We start from the raw sequence: 26798 nt of genomic DNA, 5'->3' as shown, positions 1-26798 counted from the left end.
TTCCGTTGTTTGACTCCATTCATTCTGCCATATTTTGCTTGTTGTTGTCTCTTGTCCTTCTGCTAAACACGCAGAAGTGCAGGCAGAAAGACGTTAATAAGCTGTAAGCTGTACTTCCGGATGTGGTCTCCCACTGTAGCTAATTAAAAAGGCATCTGTTTGATCTCATAATAGCCTTGCTGCCAGTGACAATGACATAATAACATTTTTTTGGTTAATATGAAGAGAACATTCAACTTGTTGTCGACGGGTGTTATTTTTAGGCAAACAGGGAAATTAGAAATAGCTTACAAATGAATCCGGAGAAAAGAAGCATTGCTAATCAGGGTTCCAACTGGATACTGTTGGACGACGACTCAGTTGGTTCAGCGTGCCAGGAATTTTGCCCACGCACAGTCGAACAGCAACTTGTGAAATTCCATTTACCGTACGTGGTGAATTCCCCACAGGACAAAGTGGGGCTGTGGTGAAACCCACGTGACTCCGGTAGTGGCATCTGTCTCCCTAAGCTAGGACCCATTGTGGGCCTTTGTAGCTATAAATGGTGAAAGTAACTTTTTAAATTCCTATCTTCCTTTCATCTATTAATGTTGCTCCATTTTTCCTAGGCGTTATCATGGAGACTCCATAGAAGAATGTTGCATTAGAAAGAGGTAGTTTCTCATTATCGTCGTAAGAAAGGCGTGGAGGTTCAGTCCCACCCCCACTTCTGGCCTCACGCTCAAATAAAACATCAAAGGCTCGGAGAGAGGCATGATATGTCAAGGATCAAAGGTGATAGAAGCTATGATTTAAAGCAACATGCCACACTCCACTGCTATCATTTAAGGCACGAGCAAGATCTTTGAGTTGGGAAGACGAGCGTCTGTCATGTTGACCAGCCCACAGTAGCGCTGTTCAAAATGTTCAAAAATAAATATCAGGTAAAACAGTTTTCGTACATCATATTCTCAGGTCATTAGGAAAACTTTGGATGGGAAATGAATGCTAACAGAGGTGTGTTTTGGCAGGGAGGAAGTGTGTTTGAGCTTTTCAGTGGGCGGGGAAACAACCCCGTAGCACACTGGAAACTCTGTGGAGGGTCGGCGGCGATACGGAGAGTGAGTTTTCTGACAACTGCCTTTACCCTGTTCTCAACCTCCTTTTTCTCCTTCGGGATTGACACCTTCCCTTCAGAACAACAAAGGACAGTTGTTCCAGGAAAGGCCTGACTGGTCATTGCCGACGAATCATGTGCTTATATTTTATGGAAGAAAAACCCAAACACCGTGTCTGCTGGACCGCGTGGTTTGGAACAGTTACATGATTGCTAATAGCACCATGTTAAAAATCAACCAAAAAATGGAATGTTGCTCTTGACTGACGTAGCAAATCACTTGGATATCAGATTATTATGCTTCACAAACAGAAAACAATTACTCAGAAAGAGCATTCAAAACTAGACATGCCACAAATGACACAAGTAGGCATTTAGTGTCGTTTGCCCTGATGATTGTTACACAACACTCCACAAGTGTTTTAAATGAATTGTTTTGGATGGGATGCACACATCTTTACATGTGACGTCATACATGTTCAGGAACAACCTGAAGTAGAGCGATAGAAAACACAGTGACGGGATTCAGAGCGTGATCACATTCACGTTGCCTTCTGCCCTATTTCCTCTCCCAGGAGTATAATAAAGAAGTTAACGGGTGGGTTTACTGTCTGGAGGGCAGCAGCCACTTGGTCAAGATGCAATTGCCAGAAAATCCAAAGCAGTCTCGTAAGTCAGAGCCAAAGATCCGAAGCCTTTAAGTTCTGTTTTTCGTGCTCAGAGTATCATCATTATTTTTCTCTGCAGTCGGGCTGAGCCAACGATTGTTAGTCCTACAAGTAAACGTTCCACAGGGCAAAGGCTTTTCCATCGAGATTACGTAAGTACATCCGTTAGTGTTTGGTTTGTGCTTTTTGTTTGTTTGTTTGTTTGTTTGTAGACCACTAACTTGTTGACCACTTGTTTAAATGCATCGTTAAGATGCAGATCTTTTGATGAGTTAAGCGTTGGTATTTATCGTTGATACTGAAGAACGCTTGTCTATTTTGGACAAGATCAGCCTGATCTAAATGTTTTTCTCAAGATTAGTTTACGTCTTGCTATTTATATCTGTTCCTTCCTCTCATCTACTGTTCAAAGAATATCCGACAAAGAAAAACAGAAGAAAAGACTGCACTTTTCAACGGTGTATAAAGGACTTTCTGTCAACCTGTTTCATGCTAAGATACCTCTCACTGGGCTGCAAAACAATGTGAGTATGTTTGCAGCTGAACCAGCTTGATGTACATTTAATATTGAGATTCCCAATCCGTCCGCTGTGTTGTGTGGTCATCCTTGCACGCGCAGTACCCTTCTGACTCTTGTTTCAGTGGTCCGTGTTGCTCATCGACCTCGAATCGCTGGCTGGTGAATTGTTTAAAGGCATCTCTACGCTGGATGCCATCTCTTTATACGCGTCCTGCCAAATCCGAAGGATTTTCACCATGAAATCAGCCGCCTCAGCCGACGGTGATGTCACATGTCCGATGGTTCCCTGTGTCTCCATGTCTGTCTTGTGCTCGAGCATTTCAGGGCTTTGCTGTTTTACTTTATTTTAATGATGTTCCTCACAGGAGAGACCATGGTGAGCTTGATTCCTTGCAGTTATCAGCTCCCACCAAATGTCATCACAACCACGTGCGTGTTGAACATGAAGAATTTGCAGTGTGCGAAGATAAGTAAGAATATTTTCATTAACTTTTCACTCGGATGCATGTGCGCTGCATTACTTAAGAGTTATGTAGCCTCAGCTACATGGAAATATTTGAAGAACTTTTAACATGACAAAAAAGTTTCCAAACAAGCTCGTTGTGGGTCAAGGTATTTAAAAAATTGTGCATGTTTTATATGAAGAGAGCTCTAACGCCTGGGATAATTAAAATGACAAAAGCTAGACAGACAGACCTCTTTTCTCCCCAAATACGCTGGTGCTGCAGGTGTAAATTTATGCATTAACACAAGCTATCAGTCATAAATTAAAAATGACTGTTTTTGATGATGCCTGGGATAATCACTTTTTTTTCCCTTCTGAAATGAAATCCCTCAGATACTCATTTTTGTTTTCATTTGCACGTTACCTGCTCGCCGAGAGCTGCAATTATCTCCTCATATAAAAAGACATGCACCAGTAAACCAGTTCCACCTCCTCTGTGGCCTTTTTTATCAGTGCTTATTTATTTGTTCTGACAGGTTGGTCACCCGGCATTGCCCATAAAGGAGTAGTAGCCACACACAGGAGATAGCATTTCACAATTAGCTTCTACATTATTAGCATAACAGTCTTGATCATAATTAGAATGATTACTATTAAAGTAGACAGACAGTTTATGTGTGACAGAGTTACTTAGTGAATATTGTTGCCTCACCCGCTGGTCTGTCAGAAACTATTAAAAGTAAACTCCAGCTTTTGTTATTTAGCAACATTCAGACAAGTGCATGCTACGCCAAAGACTTTATGTCTCCGTAAAGAGGTTGGAATTTCCACAATTCCTTTTAAACGCTTTTTTAGTTGATAAACTACTATGTACAGTATCATACCCCATTTCTTGTTTGTGGTACATTATTTATGGGTTCGGACCGACTTGTGGTAGCGTGAAATTTGCTCTTTCCCCAAACCTGGGCTCTGTTCTAAGTGTTTAAAGTGCAGTTTGTTCACCGCACTTTGCTCCAAACAAGGTCAAAGAGAGAAAAATGGGTCAGGCAATGGGACTAGCACCACCACGGATCCATTATGTCTACATAATGATATGCAACAAGTTGACATATTTAAATAAGATATTGATTAAGTCAGAGTCTGATTCAAACAGGATCATCTTTCATATCGACCGAGTTTAAAAGCCTCTGATTTATTATGCTAGCCATGTCTGGTAGCTCAAAAATCCCGCAGTACGAGGTGTGTTTTTCACAGATTCCTCCCTTACGCTGAGCTCGCAGCAGCTAATATTCTGTAGATGTGATTTTCTTTTTTGTAGCCATCAAAGTAGTGCTGGGACCCTTTGTGTGTGATAAATTTGGAGCCAGTGAAGTGAAACCTGTGTTGACAATGTGGACACAGGAGAAAATGAGCCACTGCCTGCTCTCTGATCATGTAATAAGTGCTAGCATCAGTAAATCAGGCAAATGGGGAAAAGCACTGATGCCCTGACACTTGATGCAAAAGCATCACCTCACATAGCAACTATTTCTCACGTCATCGGTCGTTTAGAATCTGCGGATCACACTAATCTAAAGTTCAGTGGCCCTTGATTATGAACACAAATGAAACACATTTTCTTTTAACATTTCCACCATTTAACCTCGGGGTTGTTTACCTCCGTGGACTTGACACTCTCTAAATGGTCAGTTGAGTTTGTCTGAACAAATCCATCCATTAACAGTGGTTCACTTTGGGGCATCCTCACTCTCTCCCAGGTCACCACAAGACTCCTAAAGCCGCGGCCGCGTCCACTGCAAAGCCACGACAGCCGGCAAAGGGTAAGGATGAGACACGTGCCTAGATGGATAGAAAGTTGATTTCAGTGTATCTGCTCACTCCGGCCCCCTTTTACTTTAGCCCCCGCTTCCATTTTTATATATACCTACAAGGCTTTGTCATGGCAAAATGAATGTGCATGCTAAAAGCTAATTTATGCTGCTTTTCTCCAGTAATAAGCTCCTTTGCTGCAGCTCTGCCCACAGACAGAAAGAAGTGAGTTCATTAATGGTAATTTGGTGCGTTAAATAAAAGTCATAGGGACATCTCCCTGGCCCGGAGTTTGCCACACAGTGGGCAATTAGAGAAAGTAATTATACTGTCAAGTGGTTCAAATGTGCTCACTCATTCAAATAGAGGTGCCTCTTTCTTTGAGCTCAGTCCCATTGTGGAGTTGGGGGCTCTATTGTCATGCTCTGCAAGCACGAGCACAGGCATACTGGTAATTGGGTTCAGAGTGTGGCGTGGTGAGTGTGGTAAAAAAGCCACCTTAGGTTCTGCTTGAAACATCACCCCTGTGAATTAAATAATGTAGACGTTGAAGTACAGCGGGGTGAAGGGCAAAACGGCCGTTTTGCTCACCCCTCGGCTGCTTTCAGGTTATCGGATCATTTTTAGGTTCATTTGAGGACGAAGCAGCAAAGTTCTGACTCGCTGTAGTTGACGTTGCAGTGCGTTGCGTTGGTCTCAAAGGAAACAAGCAGAGCTGATCTAATTGGACGTAGATATACTTTCTAATTGTCTGTTCCGCCTCTACCGGCGAGCTGCGGCGGCACCGTGGGCTCCTGGCTGCGAGAACTTTACAGCACCTCCAGTGCTCCTGTAGATCCTCAGTCTAATGTACGTAATTCTAATGAAGCTCCACTCGGTTTCTTTATAGTTCAGTCAGGTATCAAGCGGAGCTCCCTCTGAAATCTGACTCATTCCTGAGGTCAGGATATTGGAGGAGCTCGCCCCGCTGCTGGCCTCTACGGCTCCCCAGCAGATGCCCAATTGATTTTAAAATTTCAGAGGCAACTTTTACTGCAGTAAATGTTCCAGACCGAAATTTTGGTCTGCAGACGGAGGCTTTTTAACAGTTAGTGGCCAAATGCTTCTTGCTCTTATGACCACAACACATAGGAACTCTCTAAAAAGGGCAATCGGGGTTTTGGTTTTATTTATCACTGCTTGATTTGTGCATTTTTTAATATCATTATTTTTATTTTAGACGTTCGTGGCCGGCCTACCAAGGAGAGTTTAGTAAGAAGCACTGTCTCCATTAACCTCTGGGAGAACAAGAGTGAAGTGCAGCTCAGGCTCTGTGAGAAGGCGGTCATGCCTCAAACGGACCAAATGAAACGGGAGCAAAGCCAGAAGGAGCGAAAGAACATGGCGACGGGAGACGACCCGGTGGAGACGGACAGGAGACGAGCGTACGAGGCCATTCTGGAGGAAGATTTAATTGGCAGTGACAATGATGAGGTATGTCTGCCCAGCGGAGGAGGCAAAATGTGGCTTCCAAGACCTCACCAAGTATATTGGCCGTCATGGGATTTGATTAATTGTATTGATATTTAATGGTGGAATTAATGCTGCTGACTCAAAGTGCATATTCCACATTTTGGACAGCGTTTAATGGTAACAGTGTGCCATACACCTCACAAATCTTTAGCTATTTAGCACAATTTAATCATACCACTGAAATTTGGATTAAAAAGAACAGCTTTTTTGCTGATTGGGGAGATGAAAGAGAACTGATTGTTACGGTTACGATCTTCAAACCACTGCAAATCCAATGTAGGTAGAAATTGTCCTTACGTGTGGTGTCTTATTGTTTCGGGTCTTGGCTGCGGTGGCGTCTGCTGATTGTAGCGCACTCCTGAAATGAGAGTTGGTACTGATGAGAGCTGGACACTTGTATCTTGAGTAGACAGGTGTAAAACCCTGCCTAGAGCAGGCAGGTGGATCTGACAGCCCGGGCATCTCCTGCTGCTGGGGCGCCGCCGATAGCGCTGTTCTGAGAGATGAGCGGGTTCAATAAATCAGCTGTGGCTTTTTGCCCCCCTCCCTCACTTTGTTTTTCGACGCCACGCTCAGGCCCGGTGTGAGCAACGATTTGGGTTTTTTACAGACGTTTGTGCGGCGCCAGAGAAGAGATTATTGGGAAAGCTGTTTGAGATTGTTAGCTCAGTCGTTAGCATTCGCCAGCACATTCATTGTTTTTCTGAATGACTCTCACAGTATTTTCCCGTACCTCTGTCTGTCTGTCTGCCTGCCTGTCTGTCTGTCTGTCTGCCTGCCTGCCTGCCTGCCTGTCTGCCTGTCTGTCTGTCTGCCTGCCTGCCTGTCTGTCTGTCTGTCTGTCTGCCTGCCTGCCTGCCTGCCTGCCTGCCTGTCTGTCTGTCTGTCTGTCTGTCTGTCTGTCTGTCTGTCTGTCTGTCTGTCTGTCTGCCTGTCTGTCTGTCTGTATCCAGTACCCCATAACTCTGCCGTGAAAGTGCAGTTTAAAAGAAAGGCTAAAATATGGCATTGACAAGCATTCGGCTCATTTGCTGTGACCCTTGACCTGCAGCTCTGGGGGGGCTCTTCCTGCTGACCGTGCACATCAGAGTGAAAGCGGTGACTGCTCAGTAAGGGTGGGGGCAGCATCGTTCTGGTCGGGGTGGAAGTCGAAGGGGTCAAAGTTCAGAGATATACTTAATGAAACCCTGATCCGGAGTGTTCAGATTCACCTTCCAAAAAGATGATGACCTGGAACACACAGTAAAGACTAGCAGGAATCCAAATCCAGGTTTGCACAGCTTGTGACGTTGCACCAGAGAAGCCAGGAGGCTGTAATTGATGCCAAAGGTGCTTCTACTAAGTACCGAAAGGGTCTGAATAATTACACCTCTGAAAATCCTCCTTTCTCTTCCTTTCATTGAAAATGCCTAAAATTTTCTTTTCACTTTGTCATTCTGGAACATTGGACCCGGATTGAGATGTCATTTGATTCTTTTAGATGTGAGAGGTGTGAAAACTGTGTGTCCAGAGTTGCTGTCCCTGATTTTAGAACCAAAAACCCATCACTAAATGAACAAAAGGCCAAAGACCTCTGAACGCTATGAGTCGAGCTACTCTTTTAACTGAAACTGGATTAAACAGCCATGCATGCAGATAACAGGGGGGGCCACAGTTGTCTCGCACTTTGACTGCCGGCTCTGTGTTGAATCCCTCCGGCGCTGCAGACGCGGCGGCACAGACGAGGGACTTGTGGCTACAAAAGCCTCGTGATTTTCATTGAACGTGTCACATTTCTCAGCCCGGAGAAGCAACAAATCATCTTTCAAAATGTTGCGTCAGGATTGCGCCGCTCTTTAAACGATCATTTTCTCTTAAACACAGAGAAATATTTATTGTGTTTTAGAGCGTCGGTCTCTCCGGCTATCAACAATTATCTCTGCAGGGTTTGGGGTCATTAATCTCCAGAGGTGGAAGTTTATGCCTTAAAAAGCGGGCGAGGCGAAGGTAGAGATGAAGGGTGAGGACAAGGCTTGATGGCATGATTAGGTTCCCAGTTTTTCTTTTCGTAGTTGTTGGTGTTTTCCGCCTGCGATTCCAGTTGTAGAAACAATTAGAAACTGTTCTATAGGTTTATTTTTGTCGCTCTGAAACTGGGTCACAGTTGGAATTCATTGCTAGTGCTGTGAAATCAGTCGCCATCTTCAGTCAAGGAGACGCTCAGATCGGCCCCTTTTCCAGCGTGCAGTGATTCCTGTTTGACATTCAGAACAAATGAATAGTATTCATGGTATGTTCCACGTTTGTCTCCTTTCAGGACAGCATGTATTTCACCTTCCAGCTGCCACGAGCTGCTAGCGAATCCACCGTTGCTTCTCCTGGAGGTCCTTATTCTGCTTTGGATATGGAGCTCAAAGACCCGTCTGGATTTCAAGACCTTTACCCACAACCACTCCAGGCCCTCAGCCCGCCTTTGCAGGTTCCAAGAGCGACCGTGACCTCCCCCACGCGCTGCCTCTCACCCGTTCTGGCCTTCCCCAAAAGGGAGAACCGGAGTGGCTCGGAGCGACCCAGGGGGGTCAGCAATGTCGTGTGTGCCGACAGCAGCGGCTTGTTTTCACACAGTCTCCTGCAGGAAGTCAAACCAGATGACGCGCAGCACGAGGTGAGCTTCATATCTTCAGCCTGACTGCAGTTCACCTTGGAATCCGAATCTTTGTTTGCAGTCATAAACTTCGCTTTTTTTGGGGGGGGGAGTTTAATTCGCGGATTCATTTTATGAACGCTCTTTCAACGCTCCCGCTGTTTACGCTAGGTTGGCAAAATAATTGTCGGTATTTGAGAACAAATGCAAGGCTGTAGTAAAGGGTAAAGGTTTCTAAAAGCCTGTTTAAGCATGTTCAGGCAAGGTCAAGGACATTTGATGATTGGTGTCCGTGATCAATGATTATCCAGACTAGAGTGCCTAATCAATGTTTTTCTGTTCTTTCTGTGTGACTGTAATGTTTGCCATTACGCTTACTGGCCAGAATATGATAAGACAGGGGGTTTCAGAGGCGTGGTACAAGGACAAGAGGTTGTCCGTTGGTGCAAGAGATTGCCTGTTTTAAAAAAATGTGGGAAGGTACACCTGGCCTCTGATAAGAATGGAAAAATATACATAACGGTGGAAAATGGGAAAAATTGCATAATGAGAAGGAGGAGCCCGGGGAGGAGTAAACCCAGGCTCCAAATTGTATAAAAGCTGGAGATTTCTTGCTAGTTTTCAGACTTAGCCCGGGCTACTTCTCATGCATGGTGAATTGTGAATCATCAATAAACCATCATTTGGACCGTGAACCAGCTGACCCTGACTCATCATTCGACTTTGTTGCGGCAACTCTACATCAACTCATTGGCACTGGCATAGGCATTCTGACTTAAGAAAAGCGCAAGTTTATTAAAGCAATTAGACATAGAGTAGAAAAGCCACAACAAGGCCAGGCACGCTGCATCTTCTACTGGCCAAATAGTTGATTATTAATTCCAACTCTTAGAAATACCTGCTATTTCAGTTCTTTGAAATCAAGGAGAACGCAGCATTAAACTGCATTTAGCGCCTGGTTTAATATTCGGACCGGCAAGTTTACTTTGTCTTGGCCTCTCAAAAGCTTCTCTGGAGGCGGTTGGTAGAAAAATGTCATTCAGCTGCCGTCTGAACACGGCCGAAAACTGTGACCAAAGATGCAAATATTTACCCCGCAGCAGCAGGAACGAAGCATTGTTTGTTCTTCCCTGTCGCTCCACGCTCCTCAATAATCTCCTCAGCAATAAGATCAGCGTACGGATCAAGTGAGGAGATCACAGCTGACCGCTACTTTCTGCGTCCCCCCATCTTCATTCCGAGGCTGGAGTCCCCCCGGCATCCTTCGTTAGCGCCTCTCTTGACTGTCAATTCAGCACGAGGCCTGTCGCCAAGGCTTTGACGGAAAGGCTGTCAGGGAAACATGACAGAGATTCCGGAGCCGTCCCTGCAGCCGCGCCTCCACGTATCGACTGCCATTGATTCAGCAGTCAGGAAAGGCTGGTTTATTCGTACAGCACACAGTTTATAGCTTGACAGGAGATCTTTCAAGTATTTTCCGAGATAATATGTGGAATCGTGATGCGCTAGAGCTGTCTGACGTACTTATTTATCGTCGCACAGTTTATTAAAGGTGTGTTTTGTATCCAGTTAGGGAAGATTTAATGGTATAATTGTATATATTCTTTCTATGATGGGCGTTCTTGCCTTTTTTTACTTTCTTCCCGAGTGACAGAAGCGTTGAATATTTATTCCTGTCTTCCAAAGATTTTTTTTTTCTGTTTGAGAAAAAAAACCCAGCTCTTCCTGGGGACTGTAATCCTCTGGAGGCTCTGTTTGTTCTCTACAGTGTTTTTATAATGCAGGGTATGTTGGGTTTCAGGGGAAGAAAAAAATGTTTTGTCAAATTAAATAAGCAGCGCATTTGTTCATTTTTAGTTTAGGAATATTTGAAAGGCTCAGGTCGATGAATATCTCGTAAAACTGCTACAGTCCTGTTTCCGTTTTTGGAAACCTGTTGCCTCGACTGATATTTCTTTCTTGCAGGCAATGAATTCAGGAGAAGGTGACTACAAGTCTGGTGGCTCCAGCAGTTCTGACTATCTTAAAATCATGAATCTACCTGAGGAGGATAAAGAGGCGCTACAAATGCTGGCCAGTCTCAGAAGGGAGCAGGAGGAAGATGACTACGGAGCCTCGAGCCTCGGCGGGCCTGTCGTCCGACAGTGGGACATCAACACGAGCTTTGAGGAATCTCTGTGGAACCCCAGCTCTACGGTGTGTACGCCTTCTACGCCTCGGCTTTGTTTTAATGTTATTCTCCTGCGGATCCAATCTGTGTAGCCTCTCTACTATTTACCATCATTAGCAGGTTGTGTGTTTCCAGCTCTCCCCTGGAATAGTTTTTACTGACCCTTGTGAATCCTCTCTTTGGCTGATTTTCATTTCCGTCTGTCAGCTCAAGCCACAAGAGGACTAATGCATGTCACTCTCCTGCATGTTTTACCGCATAACAAAAGGCCGTGGGGATAAAAACACATTAATTGGCCTCGTTCAGCATTTTAATGTATAGCGGCATAATGTTCCCCATTTTCAGAGTGATAACAATTTATTTAGGTCATCGGGAACAATCCTCAGATGACATTTTAAAATTCAGCAATGTTCTAGTTTGCTCTTGGCTGCTGAAGGTCACTTGGATGTGTGATCTATTAGCATAGGCACAACGGTAACGGGGCCCTGGCCAGTCCTATTGAGTCCATTGTCTGCGTCCCAGGTGGCTACAGTCATCACAGATAGGTTTGCTAACATTTAGCACGGACGCCGTTATCTGTTGACAAGCCGTCACACAAGCAGGGAAAAGATTACCAGTCATTACAAACGGGATTAGCTTCTCACGGTTTCTTTTTGGGAACGCGACAACAAAAACACGACTCTTCGGGCCTTGTGGTGCGCACAATCTTCCGGCGGAGCAGTAGGAGATTTGCAACTGACGCAATCGCCCTAACGCAGAATCGGCTAAATACACATGGCAACAGCACCACCAACAGCAGAGGAAGAAAACAGTTAGCAATGACACACTGAGTCAAAATACAAATCTAAAACATGCAGACGTAAACTATATACACGTGCTTTAGATTAAAAAGAAGCAGACATGTGTCTGCAGCACACACGAGTTCTATTTTAGAACTGAGTCCCACATACGGAGGCAGGAGGAGTGCAGGGTAAAAGCAGGGAAAGCTGTCACTGTAGTCCTGATCTCTGCGGCATCATCTTGAATCCCCCCTTGATAAATATAAGAAATAAAACCTTCTGCACCTCTACTACGCTTGCGTCGTTGCCAGAGATGTTTGTGCAGCCCAGAGAATGCAAAAATAGTCCCACAATAAACCGTTCTGCCCCAAAACAACAGCCGTGTTATTCAGAGATAAGTGGGTCGCTTGTTTTTTGACAGGGGGTGGAACATGATGCCGGAGGGAGAGCAAGACATTGGCAAGCTTTACCCTTGATCCAAAACTCTTTTGCAGTAGTCAAAGAGACTCTTCCAGTAAAAGCAATCTATATCTTTCCGCGCCACGGCCAGGTAAGCTAAGGGCCCGCTGATATCTGTGCTAACAGCCATGTTTACCGCGTTGAGGCAAATGTTTGGAATGATGCTCACGCCTGAACCGCTCTCATCTCTGAATCCATCACCTGGAGCTCACGAGCTCCCTCTGATAAAGCAATATGTTCTGGCCCTTATAGTCAGCTAATTTTATCCCAGCCTGAGCGGCTCTTTCTCATTCCCACAATAGTTGAAACAGCACATTCTTAGTCAGATCAAATGATGGGACGAGATTAGATTTTCTCTAGCAAAGCCCTTTGATAAGACCTGAAAGCCAGTCGGGCTATAGGCAGCTAAAATAAGGAACGCATTCCTCTTCCCATAATTCCTTCTAAGGGCTTCTGTTTGATTGTGAAGTCAATGTTAATTTAAATGTGCAGGACTTGGTGTAACACAACAAACAGATCATTGCTGTTTCATCTTTAAACCTTCCGGAGGCTTTTTTTTTTTTTTTTAATGTTTTCATCATGTCACCTTCACGATTCCGCAGGGTGCAATCAGAGGACCTGTCCTATTTTTGTAGTAAAAGGGACTGCAGCACACAGATAGTTGTAATTCATTTACGCCATGCTTGATTACAGCTTTGACATGACGTGCAAGCTAATCTACATCGTGCTATGTAAAAGCTTTTGAGCACCTAGTACACTTACGTAGCCTCCTGAGGCCGTAGGGTTCTTTTTCTTTGACAAGCTAAAGAGAGTAATGCACTCGAGTTCCCTACAGCTGGAAATGACAGTGTTCAGAGCGATACTTCCTTATCTCCTAGCTGTAATATCCATAACTCACCATGTATGTGTTATAAGTCATCAACACAACAGCCAAACTTACCCTCCAGAACCCGCCGAGTCCAAACGACCCAACGTGTTAAAGGCTGCACCAGACGTCTCGTACTGTTTGTTTACAGGCTTTACTGTTTGGTTCCAGCACTAATTTGTCAGTGCACTCAGCGTACATTTAGTCCTGACCTGAGCGCGCTGCACGATCTGAAGCGTCGATGCTTTTAGCTTAATGTCTGCTTGTGTTCATGTGCAGCTGTGGGAAATGTATGCTTTCTCTCTTTTACAGTTCATGCACGACAAGCACACAGAATGCAGCCACGAAGCACAACAGAGAGAATATCTGTCGTAGCACAACCCTAATTTGTTCAGCAATTAAACCTAAATTGGTTAGTAAACAAATTAGCTGTAATTGCAGCTGAAGTGAAGGAGTTACGGCGCTTCTTTCGCTGTCTGATCCATTAAGTGATGCTGCTAGACTGGTAGTTGGAATTATATGTGGATTCATAATGAAAACATCGAAACCAGAAAAGCATCGTAGATGTGCATTTTAACACTGTTTTCTTAATCTTTGCTCTTTTCCAGCCAAACAGCAATGTGGACTATGATGAGGAAATAAACACCCTGCAATTAATGTCCAGGTAAGAGCTCAGATCTGCAGACATAAATAAATAGCAGCTGGTTCCGGTCCAGCTTACACTTTAGCATTAGAAGCTGGTTGTAGCGTGGTACGGAGGGATGCTAGCTGCAGCGGCTGAGCCACGTCTCTGCCTCCTCGTTGGTGCAACACGTTTCAAAACAGCCCAAAAGGATTGCATCACCCCCCCCCCCCCCAAATTATGCACCCACCTCCTCGCACGCATTTGTGATTTATTGATGAAAAGCATGTGTCGACTCCTGTGTACTGAAATATTCAGATTTTCTTTTATATTTAAGAATGGTTGCAGTCGTTGCATCTGATCCGTGCGTGTTCGCGCGTGTCCGTGCGAGCGTTGCTGACCCGTACAGACACGTTTTTGGGCTGCTTGAATGCTCAGCGCGGCTCTGCTGTTGGACCGAACGTACACTGAAATGAACACTGACAGACCCCCACAAAGATCCGAGCGGAGTCGGTCCTGGAAGCAAGGCTGTTTGACTGCGTGTCTTTGTTTTGCCTCTGTCTCTCAGGCTTTGTGAGACACTGAGTTCTGTTCTATTAAGGCATTTTCTGAGCCTCGTGGTATTTTTTGTGACGCTTTCTCATTTCTTGGACGCAGATTCCTCGCTTGATGTTGAGATTTTCTTATTCTTATCCTCCATTTACTCAAACACCTTGGTCTGCGTGATCTCTGCGTCCACCTTCATCAGCTTTTATGGCATTGTTTTATTTTGTACATATTTTGAAAGCTTCATTTGAATATCGTTCAAAAGCAGCGCGCGCTAATTAAATCACGCCTCTATATTTCGTTTATCGCAGCGCCCTCCATATCTGAATCACAATGAGTCGAAAAATCGAACCGTTTATTCACTCTGCCGAGTTCCCCTTGACAAATTGAAGTCCAATTTGCAGCTCTGTGGCAGAGGCCTTTGTCCCCGAAAATTGCGCCCATTAACTTTTGTACTGTGCTCCTGCCTATCACATGGTCAGAGGCTTAGGAGGATTTTTTTGGAGAAAAAAAATAAAATAAAATTGAAGATTTGGGACCACAGAACAGATAGAGTGCCTCATGACTCCAAGATTGGAACGGTAGGAATACATATCACATTTATGCACAATAAACACAAACATTTATTACATTTAAATAGAATAAATTCCATTTATTTTGGTCATATATAGTGCTAGAAGAACCTGGTGATTCACTGGCTTCAGCCACTGGTTCAGCTGTTGCACTGGGTGGTTTTTTTTAGCCATTTGCAGCCATTGGTGAACTCTCGTGGAGGCAGTGGTTCACGTATGTGCTGTTAGAGGAAGAACTACTACATAATTGCAGCTCTGTGCATCAAGGCGGACCGTGAACGTCTCACGAACGTCCTCAGCACTGCATGTTGAGGAGAATATGGGAGAATTTGTCTTTCTGAGTATAGTCCAATGGCATCTGTATATGGGCACTTTAAATGCTTAACCTTCAGCACAATGGATACTGGAGAGAATTTCTTTTGTGTGTGTGAAGTGTTTACTTGATTGCCAATGAACACACAATTCCGGAAAGTGGAAAGATTTTGACGAGAGGTTTATTTCAAATGTTGTTTCGGGGTTGTTGTTTTTTTCAGAAACAAACCCATTTGTAATGGTGGCAGGCAGCGTTGTGCCCGAGCGTTCGCTAAAATGCTCCTTGAATTGCCGATGATGTCGGCTCTCTAATTTTTTGATAAATTTCGAGAAATCTGTTTGAACTCGCATCGGTATCGATCTATGCTCGAACTTTACTTCTGTCTAGATACCTGACTAAAGGTACTGTAGCATCGTAGATCTTGCTCTAGTAATGAACACGATTCATCAGATTCCTTTCAAGCCAACACCCTTTTAAGTGGGGCTTGAATATTGACTTAACAAAGAGGGGGGTTTGTAATGATTGAGGTATAGAGAAGCTGCAGCCTCTGTGCTCTGCACTGGACAGATAAACTAATTAAGAGTAAAAGCAGGTGTTGTGCACAGACACTGGCAAGGTTAAGGTCCCTTAACTCCAGTCTCAAATGTGGACACTTGGAAGTCCCAGCTTGAGCCAGAATCTAATAAATGATCTAGGTAGAGAGGCTAAGTGTGCAGGAGAAGGGACTCAAGGGCAAGGTCACATAGATGGGCTTCTGAGACCACAGGCTGATGGGATGTGATTGTTAAAATGCCATATAGCAGCAGTTTGATGCGCAGGCTACAGTGGGAGGACGGTGAGTATAATGGCATGTGTTGTCATGACTGTGTGCTTTTATGGTCTCGTCCCCAGAGAGTGGATGGATGCGCTCAGACCTCCTGCTACGTCTCCCAGCCAACAGAGAAGGTCAGGCACGACACGGACCAGTCAGGAAAATCTAATCAGAGGTACAGTAACCTTAATCTTTGCCTTTTTCTTACTGCGCGTCTCCTAAGTCAGGCGGACGCCAACAACAATGCAGCGCTTTAACATCAACTCCGTTCCACACGTCCGCTGGTGTCAACGCTTACAAAAATGTTAAGCTTTCAACAAAGACTGCTGTCAGCAGGGGGGGTTGGCATGTGAAACTGTATCTAATTAAGGGTAAAAAGCTCCTGAGAGTGGAGCTCGGTGTCCTCCACCTAACTCCATAGGTCAGAAGAGACAGGCTCATTACAGGTCTGTACCCTCTAGACACATCGACTGGGTTAATTGATGAAACCTTTTCAGTTTACAGCATCTTTTTTTTTTTTTTCTCCAAACCCTCCCACACAATGTGTTTGATAATTAGTTTTCATTATCGTCGCCAAAGTTCTGATAAGATTAAGTGTTCCTCCCGGAGCGTTCCTTAACCTTTTTAACATTTCGCTGCCTGTCAGTTTAACAGCTGAATCCGCGCGCTTTAAAGCAGAAGGGGATTACAGGGGATCTCTTTACGGCTTTATAATGTGCTGCCGACTCTGTGCGTCCACGCCGCTGATTGATGAGCGAAGAATATGGCAGCAACAGAAAACTTTTAAATATACCTGAATCCAAAGGTCACCCAGTGCCTGCACTCCCGTTTTAGTCGAGTAACATCCATACGTGCTTGTTCATTTCTGTGTGACGTGTAAGAGGTTCACTGCTCCCACAGAGCCGACGTGCAGGTTTGAAATGAGTTTGTCTTAATCCTGCCGTTGCGTTTTGCATCATTGCAGCGTACAGGAGCATGATGGAGAAGAAGGACAGCGAGGAGGAGGAGGACAAAGAGGAGGATGAAGAGTTAGATGAGGAGGAGGAAGAGGAGGAGGAGGATGAGTTCGAGGAGGAGGAAGAGGATGAAGAGTTAGAGGGAGAAGAGGGTCTTCAAAGCTGAGCTATGATCCTTGTTCATGTATTACCAACTCGCTGAATGTGAAGATCAAAAGAAGCCACAAAGCAACAAAAAAGGGTTAAAAAATGTGTTGGTGATTTTGTTATAAGGGTGGTGACAAGAGTGTTTCTTTCCATGAAAAGTGTTGGGTTATTGTTGAAAAAGGTGGACGTCTGTAGCTCCACTGACTGTCTGTTACATCAAGATGCTTTTCATTTGTCCTAACAAAAATTAAAGGTTTGAAGGAAAACCCAAAGGCTTTGTTTAAGTGATTTTACACAGGTGGAGCTCATGGACAGTTTATGTATAGTTTATCCACAGTGTTTGCATGACTTCAAAAGTAAGTTAAACTGGCCTCACTGATGAGCTTTACAAATGTATTTGAGGCGATCTTTAGCTGGAGCTATCTTGTTTTTAAGTGACACCAGGTTTTAAAAGCAACTCAACCAGCGGTGGGATGATGCTGCAGGTACACTCCAGTTTGGTTTCTCAGTTTGGGCTGACAGATTTTTTTTTATGTCTTGTTAGTGTGAACAGCAGCTCTCTCCCCAGCAGGTATTCAATAACTCATTAAATTTGTGCAAAAAACAATGATCACAAGTGACGAGCAGGTAATGTGAGAGTAATTAATGATCATACCTAATACAATGAACATAAAAAGAGGCTCTGCGTGTGGTATAGATAGTGTAATCAGTGTATTTCTTTAGTTCAATCCAACCTCATCCAGATTGCTTTAGAGGAACCCCAAGCCTGACCCCTGGGCAAGCAGCAGTGGCAAGGGAATCTCCCTATAACAGGAGGAATCACAGACCAGGAGCCGGTTCCTATGGGGGGGTGGGGGGCGGGGATGTCTGGGTGGCTAAAGGAGGAGAAAGAGAAGAGAGCATAAATCAAAAGGGCAATAATCCACACAAAATGTTTCGTCATTCGGTAATGGCTACCAAAAAACTAAAGTAGTTAAAACTTTTTATTTTCCGCCTGTTGAGTAAAGTATTGGCCCAGAATGCTGAAGTCACTTCACACATTGCAAAATCAAAGGAATGCTGACTGTGAATGGCAAAAAGGGGTTCTACAAAAGGAAATCTGCCATTTCTTTGCAATCACTAGCTCTCCCAGCTCAAGGTGAAACCTTAGAGCTGTTCAGGTGTAAGAAGGGAAGAATTTGAACTGGTTTCTTTCATTTTACTCCGCTTGAGTGCTTGGTGCCACTATGCTAAGTCTGTCAGAGCTTTGCTTATGGTTTCAATGAAAACTTTGATCCTTGTCGACTTCATCCATATATTATTAAAGGAACGAGGCTAAGTGGTGTAAAAGATGGCCGACACCACCTGAATTACCTGAGAATTGGAACTGAGGGAAGCCAGTAACCTAAAACTGGAAGCACGTCAATAATAATCACAGCCCACTGTGTGGCTCAAGCGCGTCACGTGACAGAAGGAGAACGAATCAGGCGGGGCCTGCGGCGTAAGGGGCGGGGAAAGGGGCGGGGAAATATGGGCAGGTGAGGGCGACGTCAACGTCAATCTGTCCACGCGCTGTCGTCGTCACCCCCGGAAGTGTGTGAAGTATTTCATCATTTGTTGCCTTTAAACGGTCAAATTAGAAAGCGATGAGCTCCACTGTAACGATGGCAACACAACAGGTAAACACTGGAATTTGGATAGCCTCCGGCGATCACACCTATAATCACGTCCTTTTAAGCATGTAAGGACTCGGTATGGGGACATACCTGAGGACAAAATCAACACGTTGACTTGAAAAAGGTTTTCTATATATATAAAGATGCCAAATGATGCTAAGACAGGAGTGACCTTGCCACATTATCATTCCCCGCGTGTTTTTTTTAATCATCTGTTCCTTGGCCCTCTTTTCAATATTTCCGAAAATGTAATTGAAATATTTTCACAAGTTTTTAAATTATGTTGCTAGCAATCAAACGCAGTGTTGGTGGAGGTGAACATCTATAAAAATGAGATCCAAGACATTTAGATTTAGAAATTAGATTAGATGAGGCCTTTTGTAAGTAAATCATAGAATGTTTATACTGTAAACATCCAAGGTAGTTTTCTGTGTCAACTGGACAGTTTTTCTTCTCTTATCAAGATGTTTCGCCTTCTATTGCGAAGGCTTCTTCAGTTCAACTGATAGAAGGCAAAATGCCTTCAAAAGAGAAGAAAAACAGTCCAGTCGACACAAAAAACTACCTTGGATAGCTATGATGTGGATGATTGAGAATCTACACGGACATCTATACTGTAATAACAACTAGAAGTGGATATTTTCCCTTTCAAGGCTACTGTTGAAACCAGTTAATAGTCATTTAAATGTACCACATAAATATCAATTTCATACAGCTTAAACAGCAGCTTTCTGTTGCATCTTGATTTTTTTTTTTAATTACTTCATTAGAAACTGTTAAGTTCTCACACGTGAGGATGTTTCATTAACAAATATTAAAGTAGATTATAACAGACCTCATGCATAGCGTTGTTGTTTCACAGGTTTTCGTTTCCCCGGTGATGTTTTTGATGATTGGATGATCTATGGCGCTGCTGTTTGATCTCCCAGCTGTAATTTCTATGATGTGCCCCACATCATGAACTGAGCAGTAAAGTTTATGGGCTTTTTAACCACCCCGATGTTATCCGAATTATCCCTCTCTTCAGGCCGGGTTAAGGTTTTACCTTGGAATCATCGCGTCTGTGATTTTCGTCTCCATGGCAGCTTTCTGCGCGGCTGTATTGATCATCCGGAAATACTGCTTCCCAGCCAAGTAAGCGCACATTTTTTGAGTGTCTCGGTGAGATCCCTCCCCCCCTTCCCCCCAGCATGTCATATCCCTTTTATTCCAGTGAGGCCACGTACAGGTACTCGCTGCTGCGCCGGGGTTCAGCGGCGATGGAGGCAGGTGATGACGGGGGGTCCGGCGTGGCAGGAGACGAGTCAGACGAGGTCAGTGCATCTTGACTTTCCCCGGCGGTGGTTCTCAGAGTCACCTGCTGCACGGAACAGGTTGACGCAGCTGTAACCAGCCACATCACATTCAATTTTGAACTTACTCCTTTTTTCCTCCCCCTGTGACAGGATCTGCTGGAATAAATGTCAGACCAGGCCGCTGCTTTTATAACTGCTTTTTACTGGCAAATAATTCTCTCTTATTTTTTTTATTTTTTTACAATTCTTCCTGCAGCCATCAGTGTTTGCAGCACAAGTTTTGGCTGAACAATCTAAAATATTAATAAGCTTCACTAAAACTAACATTGTATGGTAATAAATGATCACATCTGAGAAGCTGGGTGTTGCTTCTATCTCTGTATTTATGCCCATCTTGTATTTTGAATTCTTATCAGACACCTTACTACAGGCCTAATGTGCAATATTTATTGTGCCGTGTGTTATTATTGCTTTTTTTTAATGAAGTAGCTCATAAATGATGTATTTAACATGAAGTATTAATAAAACTGGATGTTTGCCTCTGTGCCGTGTCTTGTACATCCTCATCTTAGTGCTGCTGCCAGTTACCCAGTATGTCTGAATGGCCACCATCAGCACTCTCTCCTGTATGCTGTAACATAGAGGTATCTGATGATGTCGGAATCGAATTCAAACTTGAATCACCGAGCCTCCAAAAGCCAAATCAAATTTGAAATGCATTACAAAGCAACGGCAGAAACAGATGAAGTATTTCCTTGGAAATAAGACCCGACACGTGAGATATCGATTTGCATTAATCTACTCAGACATACCTTCTGTCTGGTACTGTTTCATTGGCTGTATGACAAACATGACTCAGGCCTTTCATAATATCATTTACAGCCTTAATTGCATCTGCTTTGGTGTAAATACAGGTCAGAGAACTCACAACATGAGCAGTGTGTATCAAGTAATTGGTTTCCACTGAGAATCATGGGAAGGGTTGACATTTCAGGATTCAAACTCCCTAATAGATGCACAGTTAATAGCCACAGTCAGGCAGCAGCTCTCTGCCAATTGGCCATTTTCTCCTCGAAATACTTTTCTGTTTTCAGTCTGACATTAAGCAACAAGTGCTTTATTCCCTCCTGAATCTAAAGACTTTAAGGCTTTAGAGTGAGTGGTGTCTGATTTGATCAGGCAGTTAAGAGCACAGGACGGCACTCAGGCATTAAGTTGATAGACTTCCAGATTAAAACTCTCAGTGTATCAGGCATTACTCCAAACTTTGCAGCCATCCAAGGGTGTGTGACTGATGTTAAAGATCGCAGTTCACTCCCGAATCATAATGCAATTCTGCATTAAAGACATATCGTTGATGCAGCTCATTTGACAACACTCAATATAATTATGCGTCTTTCATTATTCTCGAATGGCCACTGCTTTATTGTTTATCAGAAAGAAAAAATGCTTTTTCCCCTCTTTCAATTTTCATCAGTGGAAAAGTAGCTCCACGGGCCCTCTGCTGGTTGTCCCAGGTATCACAGCTGTCTCTGAAGGCCTCATCCTCAAACCTTACAGCAAAATGGAGTTTTTTAAAAAAGGACAACCGAATATATGGTGTTCCTGTGAAGATGAAAGACAAATAAGCCAAGACACACAGAAAGAACTACAATTTTTTACTGAATATTTTACTTGTATATGATAATAGGAGGAAGTTCTGGCATCCAGCCATTGAATAAATATTTTCTGTAATTAAAGCTCATATGGTTCCTCTTCTGTTTGCAAATTCAAGTGTTTGCCTCTGACTGAATGATTTTATAATGAAGAAGAAGAAGAAGGAAAAAGCCTTTCATAAAACATCTTTTAATGTTTACTGAACGCTCAATTACATCAATAAAAAGGTAATCGACGCCAAGTGAAAGCCATAAATGCTGTTGAAGTGCTTCCTGGCAGCCTACCAGCAACTTATTTGAGCTGTAATTTGTAATCTGTCGCACATGTTTTTGTCATTTGCCGTCCTGCAGCTGTTGTAAAACGTCGTTTCAGTAATCGTCTGCAAATCCTGAACAATGTAAATTTTACTCATGTTTCCAGAAAAACCTCGCGTGGCTTCATTGTCTGTAATGAACTTGAACATCCCTCCTCTTTCTGCTCAAGAAAGCCCCTCTAATTTGCTTTTATGACTTCGGATAAAGTAAGGCTGAAACAAAACTTGCAAATGGATTTTTTCCCCCCTCTCATCCACTCTTTAATGCACTTTTGGTGTGTCTCCCCCTTTATTTATTTTCTGCCAGTGAGGGTTGGAATAAATCACGCTAACACTCCTGGTGTTTTATGACCTTCTTTATGGTGACATGTCTTTTGCTGAGTCAGCCCTTTCATGCAGATAAGTCCACACATCAAATGGGATTCACTGAAATTTACATACAAATAGCGAACGACTGTGATCCGTAAAATGCTCTTTTTCTGCTTTTATTTATTCCTCCACTGTGAAATGTGACACTTTGTGGCCTTTTTTCCCCCATCTTCTTTGTGTTTGTGTGTGTCAGCTAAACACGTAGCCTTCAGAGCACATTATCCACCCCAGGTCGGATCTGTTACTGCTGGTCTCTCCCATGTTTGACACTGTTAAGCAGAGAAACCGTATCTCCCCTGTGTGTGTGTAAGTGTGTGAGTGTGTGCTTCTAATTTCATATGGTCGAGGGGAGGAGCAGCCCTGTCCTCCTTCCTGAAGGTCCAAACAGTTCCACGGGGCTCAGTTTGACAACAAAATTCTTTACTTTCTCCCAATTTTCTGGCTGACAGGAAGTACCTGGTGTGTGTGTGACAGGCCTCGGCCCTGCAGGGACACTGAGTCTGGCTGCAGACATGAGACACCGAGGTGAGATTTTTAGATTAAGCAGAGATTTAAAAGTTGGTTTTGATTATGTGTCTGCTGCTCTCGGTGATTGGCAGCTGCTTTATACCTGCTGGCGGCAGCCGTCGCTCTGCTGTTAACGTGGAAAATCCCCATCAATTCATTTGATGTACAAGAAAGAGCCAGAAACATTCTGGGTGAGCTCATTTCGACCCATTACATCAGCTGGCTCCTCTCATTTCATTAGATTTGCCATGTTTTTGATCAGGCCCCGCCTCCTTTCCTTCATTTTAGACTCGAATTACATCGATCGGATCAAAGGAAAATTCAAAGCAGGTGAGAACAAATAGCACAGAGCAGCGTTCCCCGTCTAAATGATTACGTCCACCAAGGTTTTGTGACAGCTGGCGTTTGTTTGTTAGCAAATAACAAAAGGTTATGAACAGATTTCAATGAAATGTTCAGAAAATAATGGCCAAAACAACAGATGACTGTTGTCTAGATGATATTCCAGTTTCTGAAGGGACGTTTGATGTTCCAAAGACCAAAACCAAGGTGCTTTGATCACACAGCAACCTACTATGTTATGTAACCTTGTACTGTATATCTTTCTGCCTGCCTGCCTGTCTGCCTGCCTGCCTGTCTGTCTGCCTGCCTGCCTGCCTGCCTGTCTGCCTGCCTGCCTGCCTGCCTGTCTGTCTGCCTGCCTGTCTGCCTGCCTGCCTGCCTGTCTGCCTGCCTGCCTGCCTGTCTGCCTGCCTGTCTGTCTGTCTGTCTGTCTGCCTGCCTGCCTGCCTGCCTGTCTGTCTGTCTGCCTGCCTGCCTGCCTGTCTGTCTGTCTGCCTGCCTGCCTGCCTGCCTGCCTGTCTGTCTGTCTGCCTGCCTGCCTGCCTGCCTGCCTGCCTGCCTGTCTGCCTGCCTGCCTGTCTGTCTGCCTGCCTGCCTGCCTGCCTGTCTGCCTGCCTGCCTGCCTGCCTGTCTGTCTGCCTGTCTGCCTGCCTGCCTGTCTGTCTGTCTGCCTGCCTGTCTGCCTGCCTGCCTGCCTGCCTGCCTGCCTGTCTGTCTGCCTGCCTGCCTGCCTGCCTGTCTGTCTGCCTGCCTGCCTGCCTGTCTGCCTGCCTGCCTGCCTGTCCTGCCTGCCTGCCTGCCTGCCTGCCTGTCTGCCTGCCTGCCTGTCTGCCTGCCTGCCTGCCTGCCTGTCTGTCTGCCTGCCTGCCTGCCTGCCTGCCTGCCTGTCTGCCTGCCTGCCTGTCTGCCTGCCTGCCTGCCTGCCTGTCTGCCTGCCTGTCTGTCTGCCTGCCTGCCTGCCTGCCTGCCTGCCTGTCTGTCTGTCTGCCTGCCTGCCTGCCTGCCTGCCTGTCTGCCTGCCTGCCTGCCTGTCTGCCTGCCTGCCTGCCTGTCTGTCTGCCTGCTGCCTGCCTGTCTGCTGCCTGCCTGCCTGCCTGCCTGCCTGCCTGCCTGTCTGCCTGCCTGCCTGCCTGTCTGTCTGTCTGCCTGCCTGCCTGCCTGCCTGCCTGCCTGTCTGTCTGCCTGCCTGCCTGCCTGCCTGTCTGCCTGCCTGCCTGCCTGTCTGTCTGCCTGCCTGCCTGTCTGCCTGCCTGTCTGTCTGCCTGCCTGTCTGCCTGCCTGCCTGTCTGTCTGTCTGTCTGTCTGCCTGCCTGCCTGCCTGCCTGTCTGTCTGTCTGCCTGTCTGCCTGTCTGTCTGTCTGTCTGTCTGTCTGTCTGTCTGTCTGTCTGTCTGCCTGCCTGTCTGTCTGTCTGCCTGCCTGCCTGCCTGTCTGCCTGCCTGCCTGTCTGCCTGCCTGCCTGCCTGCCTGCCTGTCTGCCTGCCTGTCTGTCTGTCTGCCTGCCTGTCTGCCTGCCTGCCTGCCTGTCTTTCTGCCTGCCTGTCTGCCTGCCTGCCTGCCTGCCTGCCTGCCTGCCTGTCTGTCTGTCTGTGTGTTTCAGTCAAGACATCAGCTGACCTGAAGTGCAGGTTGTCCAAAGTTTGCCCCCCCGACCATTTCGCCATGCGCCTCACCAGCGGAGCAGCTGACGTGGTCGGGCCACAGATTTGTTTCGAGGGTAAAATGTGCGTGTCTGATGCACGAGGAACCTTCAGCAACGGAGGAGCAGCGGAAGGAAACGCGAGCTGACCTTTTTCTCTTCTTCCCAGCATCATGAGTCACGTGTTGAACAACGTGGGTCCCGGGCTGAACATTGCGGTGATAGACGGTGAGGGAAAGAAATGGAGCACAAACGGTGGAAACAAAACGTCTCCGCTGAATTTGTTCTTCCCACCTGAGCTCAGTGATGGTAAAAAAAAAATAAAAATTTAAAAAATTAACCCACAACTTCTGTTAAAGTATTCTGTTCAACTTTAACTGACAATGTAAATATTTGTCAAAAGCTGGACAATTTAGGCTAAAACCTCAAAGCGACTCCAATAGAAGCCGAAGCACGAACGTTCTTTCATATTTTGTGTGAATTATCATCTAAGGCAAATCATTTAAATCTTAAGGTCTTTTAATAAAAACACACTCTTCCTCTGAGGCAACAGTTAAAACCAAGTAATAAAGTTTCTGGTCTAAAATATAAGGAAATGGACTTTTGGGTTGCTTTTTTTCTCAGGTGAAACTGGAATTGTGGAAAAAATTGGCTCCATCAACATGCAGAAAGGAAGTAAGAATTGTCCAGACTTTTGTCCCAGTCTTTTAAATTTTGCCTGGTTATCGAAAGCTTCCCTCATTTTTAATCACTCTGATTAGAAGGAAAAAGAGGAGAAGCTGAAGAGGAGGTCCTGGAATACTTGAAGGAGATTAAACCCGGAATGATCGTTTTGGTGGCCTCGTTCGGCGACGTGACGCCAAAGTGAGCCTGATTTTTAGAGCGGGGGTAGGGAGGGGAGGAGGTGCTCCTTGGTGTTCCACCTCTGTCTCTGCTTAGGCTTACAGAAGAAGTGAGGGGGCTCTTCGCTGGAATGGGAAGCGCTTTGGTCACGTCGGTGAAAGCCAGAGACAACTGGGTGTTTGCAGGAAGGGCAGGCGGCGCAGACAGGAGCCTGTACGAGAAGGTCAGCGAGCATTTGTCTACCCCCCCCCCCCCGTTCTACTGCCTCTCCTGATGCTGAAAGTGTCCTCTGTCTTGTCCACCTGTCAGACAGCCGTCAACGAAAAGAAAACCAACGCCTACGAGGGCTGGCCGGGGCAGGTGGAGGTTGGAGGCTGTTATCCACGGACCCAAACTAACCAGACCTAGAAAGAAGAAGAACGTCAGTCCTGGTGTTGCGGGACTTTTATGAATAAACCACGTTGTACCTGACTGGCGTATCACTACAGCAGTTTGCCCCTCTGGGATATATGAACATGATTTTTAAAGAGGATTATTTATTATTCAACTGTGAATAAAAGCCTCAGTGGAGCCCCCCAGTCTCCTATTCTATGTTCATATTTATTGCATGTAGGTCTGGAAGTGTGCTGGTGATGAAGCGGCGATGCAGGTTGAGCCTTGTAGCAGGTCAGGAGGTTCACTGAACATCTCTGAACAGATACAGATGCAAATGCAAAAAGAAAAAACAAACAAACAAAGCTTTTGGGCTTTTTAATGGCCGAGACGCAATCAGGCCTGGCAGTGTGACCTACTGACCTCCTCCTGTAGGAGATCTATTTTCACCTGTGTTAGATCTTTCCTTCCTTCCCGTAGTGTTGCTCTTAGCATGGATCAACTGTGTGCACTCAGCCATGAACTACTGTTTGTGCTGATCTACAGCCATGTCTGGAATTATATGTCCTACTTCTTTAACATAAAAAAGTCATCTAAATTCTCAAAAAGCACTGATTTATTGTGTTATTGTGGAAAATTGATGCCCAGCGAGCAGGCTAATCCCAGCTGTTCTCAGTGCATGTGATCAGATTTCTGGAAAAGCGCAAGTCAAACTAGACAGCTCGGCAGATTAGAGGGTCCTAACAAGAGGGGGTAAGCTCCAGCTGCTGAGGACGGGAAAGTACTCAAAATGGGTAACGCTGCCAACCAAATCCGATCGTGAAGAGCCATTAGTCATGAATGAGAACGTTAAAGAAACCCTCCAGTAGATTCATGTCTCTAAAGCTCATAAAGG

General features: G+C 45.0%; 2 protein-coding genes across 2 annotated transcripts; both read left to right on the top strand.

Annotated features, from left to right (window-relative positions):
* The first annotated feature begins 1651 nt into the window (after positions 1–1651).
* On the top strand, positions 1652–17179 carry cfap20dc (CFAP20 domain containing). Its single transcript, XM_057031277.1, has 12 exons — positions 1652–1765; positions 1844–1916; positions 2177–2288; positions 2407–2545; positions 2650–2754; positions 4487–4549; positions 5758–6011; positions 8347–8694; positions 10639–10869; positions 13555–13610; positions 15891–15985; positions 16775–17179. The coding sequence occupies exons 1-12, from the start codon at positions 1735–1737 to the stop codon at positions 16930–16932; spliced, it is 1665 nt and encodes a 554-aa protein (XP_056887257.1). The 5' UTR covers positions 1652–1734; the 3' UTR covers positions 16933–17179.
* A 5388-nt stretch (positions 17180–22567) lies between these two features.
* On the top strand, positions 22568–26109 carry si:dkeyp-67f1.2 (uncharacterized protein LOC556106 homolog). Its single transcript, XM_057030183.1, has 9 exons — positions 22568–22726; positions 22801–22899; positions 22997–23038; positions 24650–24773; positions 24858–24916; positions 25313–25363; positions 25450–25552; positions 25628–25754; positions 25841–26109. Exons 1-9 carry the CDS (start codon positions 22714–22716, stop codon positions 25937–25939), a joined length of 717 nt encoding a protein of 238 aa, XP_056886163.1. The 5' UTR covers positions 22568–22713; the 3' UTR covers positions 25940–26109.
* Positions 26110–26798: the final 689 nt, after the last annotated feature.

Source organism: Takifugu flavidus, chromosome 4, assembly GCF_003711565.1.
Source record: "Takifugu flavidus isolate HTHZ2018 chromosome 4, ASM371156v2, whole genome shotgun sequence".
NCBI lineage: Eukaryota > Metazoa > Chordata > Actinopteri > Tetraodontiformes > Tetraodontidae > Takifugu > Takifugu flavidus.
The sequence above is the reverse complement of the archived record's forward strand: the minus strand, read 5'-3'. Positions and strand labels throughout refer to the sequence as shown.

Bases quoted from the DNA above. Each gene is read 5' to 3' on its own strand.
- cfap20dc (XM_057031277.1), top strand. From the start codon at position 1,735: ATGCAATTGCCAGAAAATCCAAAGCAGTCTC. The intron at 2,289-2,406 runs GTGAGTATGTTT...CTCTTGTTTCAG, and splicing joins TCACTGGGCTGCAAAACAAT to TGGTCCGTGTTGCTCATCGA. The intron at 15,986-16,774 runs GTACAGTAACCT...GCATCATTGCAG, and splicing joins TCAGGAAAATCTAATCAGAG to CGTACAGGAGCATGATGGAG.
- si:dkeyp-67f1.2 (XM_057030183.1), top strand. The intron at 24,774-24,857 runs GTGCGTGTCTGA...TCTTCTTCCCAG, and splicing joins ATTTGTTTCGAGGGTAAAAT to CATCATGAGTCACGTGTTGA. The intron at 25,364-25,449 runs GTAAGAATTGTC...CACTCTGATTAG, and splicing joins CATCAACATGCAGAAAGGAA to AAGGAAAAAGAGGAGAAGCT.